This window comes from Stegodyphus dumicola, chromosome X1, assembly GCF_044657685.1.
Source record: "Stegodyphus dumicola isolate Sdum_Otavi_A_Nest chromosome X1, ASM4465768v1".
NCBI lineage: Eukaryota > Metazoa > Arthropoda > Arachnida > Araneae > Eresidae > Stegodyphus > Stegodyphus dumicola.
The window spans coordinates 96,072,584-96,078,583 of record NC_140780.1 but is presented as its reverse complement, the minus strand read 5'-3'; the positions used below and the strand labels follow the sequence as shown (position 1 = coordinate 96,078,583).

General features: G+C 33.9%; 1 protein-coding gene across 1 annotated transcript in view; it reads left to right on the top strand.

Annotated features, from left to right (window-relative positions):
- Positions 1 to 580: 580 nt before the first annotated feature.
- Positions 581 to 6,000, top strand: part of LOC118195076 (degenerin-like protein asic-1) — a 63,692-nt gene continuing 58,272 nt past the window's right edge. The window contains exons 1-3 of the mRNA XM_035366311.2: positions 581 to 875; positions 1,581 to 1,719; positions 2,438 to 2,565. Of these exons, the coding sequence (XP_035222202.1) occupies positions 685 to 875; positions 1,581 to 1,719; positions 2,438 to 2,565 (458 nt within the window). The 5' untranslated portion in view covers positions 581 to 684. The remainder of the gene's footprint in view (positions 876 to 1,580; positions 1,720 to 2,437; positions 2,566 to 6,000) is intronic.

Below are 6,000 nucleotides of genomic sequence, written 5' to 3'. Positions count from 1 at the left end.
TATATTTAACTATAATGTGGAAACGAAGTCAGTCACAAGATAGATCATTAGTTGATTTTGTTAATTATTGCAAAAAAAAATAGGAAAGACACAACATGTAAAACCTCCAAAAATGTTAGTATTTAGCAGAAATTTTTTGTTTACGTAATTAATTTAATTTTTAATTTATGAATCACAGTAAATGTGCTTGAAATATCATTTCGGAAACCAAAACACTTAGCAGTTTTATTTTTGAATTAGGATATATTTGTTAACGCAGTCCTCTGTTGGCTAGTTTTCTATTTTGAAAGGAATCTCTTAAACTGAAATGAATATTAGCATATGAAAGGACAGTGAATTAAATCATTGCTGAAGTCTTCCTTGCGTGCTTTTACGCTATGGGCAGGTCATAAATTGCTGGTGAAAAATTACATAAAAATAGTTTTAATGGATTATATTATGATAGGCTCGCTTTTGTGCTTTTCATTCAAAGTCAATGAATAGGTTACACATTCTTCTGCATACGTAGGAAAAGGGAAATGAAGTGCAAACTTATGTACAGCATCGGAACAAAGAACAACATGTATCTGCATTGTATCTCATCAGAGCAGCTGAATATGAGAAAATATCAGAGTATTTTAAGTTAAGATAGAGTATTAAAGAAGAGCCACAATGTTGAAGGAATTTTAGAAGTTCGCAAAAGGTATGGCAAAAAGAAGAGATATTAGATTGATAGCTCTCAAGGGTCTAGTTGTTTCACTTTGCTTGGGTGGATTCCTTTATCAAACCTTACAATTTTTATTACTGTATTGGACTTATCCTACTGTAGTAGATATTCAGCAGACTGCGCCATCTTACTTACAGCTTCCTGCTTTCACATTCTGTAATCCAATTGGGTGAGTTATATTAAATAACTATTTATTGGAAAAGTATCTGCATGAGTTCTGTGTAAATATATTTTTAGACTGCTATAGTTTATTAAAAACCTTATTTGTAAATGCTATTTTCTATGCGATCTACCTGGTTCGCGAGTTCATATGCAGAAAATATGTGACTATATTGATTTTTAGCTGCTGTCAAATGGTAATAACAATTCTCCAGTATAAAATTTTCAGAATACAGAACCTATAAGCCGAATTGGAGTTTCGAATTGTAAAGTATCGCTGTGAAGAAAATGAAAATAAAAATAAGCGTAAAGGGCTCTGGTATGTATATTATTGTTACATCTCCAATTGAAGATAATATAATTATTATTTAATGAATTATGGCTGTTAAAAATGGTAAGATTTTGTTAATCAGAAATGTGGAGTTTTCATGCTAATTTTCTCCATCCTAGAGCTTACTAATTTTTCTGTGAGGTTTCGTATACTCAGCTCAAGATTTCTTTAGTAAAGAACGTGATTTTACTGTATGCTTCTAGCCATCTGCTCAAAAACGCCTGAAGATTTGTAACCATATTAAATAACTCTCTATCATTTACTACCCAAAGACCGCAAAACATATGAATGAAATCTTATTTGTAAAATCTGCAATTCAAACTCAAACTATGATTTATTGTTTTTCTTTTATAAATACGATTTTTATACTTTTTTGTTTTCCAGTTATAATTTGCATGAAATCTGCTATGGCTACGGTGAATCTCCTTGTATACCAACTGTGTTGCTCAAAACATTCAAAAAGAATATTTGTGAAAAATATCCACCATCATGTTATAATGGCTCTATACCAAAGAACTTCAAGGTAAGTTTCAAACTGATCTATGGTTTACGCATAAAACTCTTAATTTTTATGTCTTTTCCGATTCCTGTAATAAATGTCTCATAAAAGTTATGATAATGTTCTTAAATAACTTGAAATAGTTCATGAAAGTAATCATATATCAAATTAAATGTACTTCAAATTGTTGCAAAAATACTTTTTATGACATTAATAAGGCAATTTTTATAAAATTTTTGACTTGCTAGTCAGTAGAATGTTTTTAAGAACAAGCTTTGCAAACTGTGTGTTACTGAATTCAATAAATAACGTATCAGAATTATACTCATTAAAATTAAAGAAGAGAGAAATGTTTTAGATATTAGTCCTATTAATAACGCTTTTAAATTTATTCGTGATTAAATTATTGAAATAGATAAAAAACAACAATTTCACGAAAAAGACAAACGTTAAGATAAATGCATTGGTGCACTTTCAGTTACAGGAATACTATTTTTTAGAAAAAATGTAGAGTCTGGCTTATAATTCGTTAAAATATGTGATTACTATATACACCGCCGAAAAATATCTGCTTTAATATTTATTTTTCATTTATTTTATGAAGTAACAGAGTTTCAAGGCATTCGTTCAAATTTATTAATGTTTTGAAGAAATGGTACATGACTCTGGTGAAAGAAAAAAGCAGTTGTACTGTAATTTTGCTTCAGAAATATTTTACATACATAGTTGTTTTATGTTTTAGGTAGTTAATTACGAAAAATTCAGGCGAAAAGTAACTATTACTCCCGAGGATCACAAAAGACTTTCACTTAAACTAACCGACTATTTAAACTGTACCATAGAATTTGCAGGGACTGTCAAAAAGTGCAAGTAAGTAAAATAAATTCTTACAGAGTCATCTTAGTAAATTATAATACAAATATGTACTGAGTTTACTGAAATTTAAATCTAACTTTTACGCTTGCTTATTATTAATTTTTTCAACTTTCTAACTTAATAAAATTTATTAATTTAATTCAAAAATTAAGATTTTCAAATTCAATACTTTTTGAATTTTGCTAAACGTTTCCACTTTAACTCTCATATGATGAAAAACTTGTCATGTATACTTTTTATGCAGGCTCGCGCCGACAATAGGTGCAAGGTCGTGCAGCGCACGACGGCGACGTGTCATGAAGGCGCCGGGCAGTCATTAAAACAAGCAGAACATTTTGTCGCCTGTCAGAACAAGAAAGTTCTAGCCTCTCGCTGACCTAATCCGACATAGGCTTCCTCGTGGTCACGCTGGTAACCAGATTTGCCTGGGTAACTATGTTCGGATGACCACTCCTGGGGTTCGACTGGTACTGGCAATCCCAGCGTAATGGCTAGATCAATATCTAGACTGTTTCGGCTTCTAGGGTAAATAAACTGTCTTCACAGAGACAGAACCATTGTTTAGTCGTTGGTAGGTTCAGGTTGGGCAGGGACCGGAATGGTACTGTCTTGTCTGCCCCTTTGTTGTGGTGGCGTTACATGATTAGATATCGAAGGTTGCTCTTGGGGGATGGGCTCCTGTTAGTCAAAACTGGGGGACGATCGACGTCTAACTATGACCATGTTCTGTTTGAAACATTTAAGTTCCCCTGCGTAGACCGGGGGATGGCGCCTCCTCAGATGTCCTCCAGGGGATGGGGCGATTTAACCGTGTAAAGGCTGCCTTATGCATACCAGGTCTGGATGCCCCTTACTTCTGGTGCACTGTCTTATTTTAACGCTCCTCCCGCGGAGTTGGCTCAGGTATGCTACTGGTTATAATCTGTACCTAGGTAGTCTTGGCCACAGGGGTATAAAATCGGTCTTCACAAGACTAGAGTCGTCGCTGGCTATGCCTGGTTCAGGCTCGGCAGTACCATGTGGTACTGTCTTGTCCGTTCCGTTGTTTGTGGTGGAGCTATATAGTCAGATATTCATGGTTGTCCGGGAAGAAACACCTCCGTCGGTGGCGTCGGCGAGTTCAGCGAGCCTTTAGACTGCTTGAGGTTTTCAGGGGGCGCCTGGAGCTTCAAAATTGCATATTTATATCCTCCCTTGGTTCCCGCCTGAAACCGATGTCTGTTTACCATGACGTAGGTTAACAGGCCGGATTGGTGGTCCGGTCTGTCTGATAGTCTTTGTGACTTCGTTCTGCTGTCCGGGGTTGGGACCCTTGTTGATGGCAGATGTTTTTACCTTCCTTCCAGAACGGGGACGTGGAATCTGAGAACAATGGACGTGAAAATACGGGATGTCGATGCGCATGTAAGGGTAGACGCCAGCACCGTAGACGCGTTCGTTAAATTGCTTAATCCTTATTTTGTGTATACTGTTGAAATCGTAGCAATTTGTGCAACATTTATCTTTTTTTGTGATTTTCTTTTGCTTATTGCTTGTTGTTACTGTTATTTTACATAACAAAAGGTAAGCACAGTTACATATTATGTTAAACTTAGGTTCAATTTTTAATTCAGATAAACAACGATTTGAGCAGAATTACTTGATTTGAACTATTGTCATATCCTTGCCCGCGTAAATTACTAATGTCTAAACTATTTTTCTCTAAAGTCTTTAATAAAAATGTTGTTAGTCCTTCACCTGTCGTATCTGTTGCAAGACGTTTCTTCAATAATCAAGTTTCTTTACTAAAAACGTTTCTTCAATAATCACAGCTGTAGTTTCTAAATTAAAATACCTCATAGAAACTGATATCTGCTCTTGATGGCTGGCATCAGCGGTACAATTAAAGTAAAATGGAAAAATACTTTGCCTGTTTGATCTTATTTAAAATAATTTGCTGTATGTTATCCCATAATATGCTAATTATTTCATTTTGAATTTTATCTCCAAGGTAATGAGGCATATTGTTTTGAGTTTCATTAATGTACATACATGATAGGGGCAAATTTTGCGATCATTTCTATACTTTCAAAAAATCATTAATGCTTTTGAATTATTTGTTACTGAAACCACGAAAGGCTAAGTTTCGTTTATATATAGTACAAGATCAGTTGAACGTATGCCAAAAACTGCAAAAAGCATTAACTAATAAAAATGAAAGCGATGTACCTAGTATAGATTCTATGCATGAACTGCAGTACCAAGATATGTAGCGTCGCCGGTTGAAACTCTATATCGTTTTCAACAACATAGAGGTGCACAAAAACGAATTTTGGACATCAACCCTAGAGCATTCTTTGTGCTCTACTTATTCGGTGCAAACTTATTAGATAAGTAATTTTTTGTTTTAATTTTAAGAAAATAAACAGTGCTAAGCAGTATATTTGTTATCCAATGCGTTTAGTATATTAGTTCGCTTCATTTGCAATGTTATTTTTTATTACAATTCTTCAATAAATATGTTTCAGTGCGTGTTTTAAGAAAGCATAAAATGCACATTTAGAAAAATTAAAAGCGAAAATGTAATTTTTTTATTGTTATGTTAATAATACTTCACTTTAAGTGTTAACCATAAGCAGTTTCTTTTTAATATCATCACTGTATAAAGGCGCTCGCTAGACATTTGCACGACGGCGCCTATTAGGCTTGGTGCGGGCCTGCTTTTATGTAGAAACTTCAGTTCTGAACGCTATTTGATTTAAATTCTGGTTTCGTTAGCTTGTCTCGTACTACATTTTATCTGTTTCACAACCATAATAATAAAAATATGAAACAGATAACGTTAATGCACCCAAAACAAACTAGCCATGTTTCTTGATGATTGAGTAATACAACGACAGCATGAGACATACACGTTCCTCATAATGAAACCCTTTTCCTTTCCTGAAATATCTCACTACTGCATTTATACTAGAGTTTCTTGATAGACTAGTCCATTTTCAGATTTTCTTATTATTAGAGAAAAATTGATATTTATATTTGGAATAAGCATTATTTGAAATAATGAACACTTAATAAAAAACGGTTTATCAAAAGCTGGCGATAATATAACCAAATAAATGAAAATTTAGAGTTAAGTAATCTTTGTTGTAGCTTTCTCAGATTTGAAACATCACCTGAAGACAATTTTCTGACGTTTGCGGGAAGAAGAAGGATTATAATTGCACTAATGTATGGCAGTGAAACAAAACTCGCTTTCATATTTTCGGTACTAGTCGAACATGCAAAATAAGCTGTTTGTAAATCAGATGGAAAAGCAAACTTATCTTGTTGCAGATTTTAAATAAAACTCTATCGACTTTAAAGGCGACTGGTAAAGATAGATTTCTCTTTTTCAGAAGTAACAGTAAGTTTTCCTCCTCTCATTTTTAGGGTTGTTTTCTTGCCTAA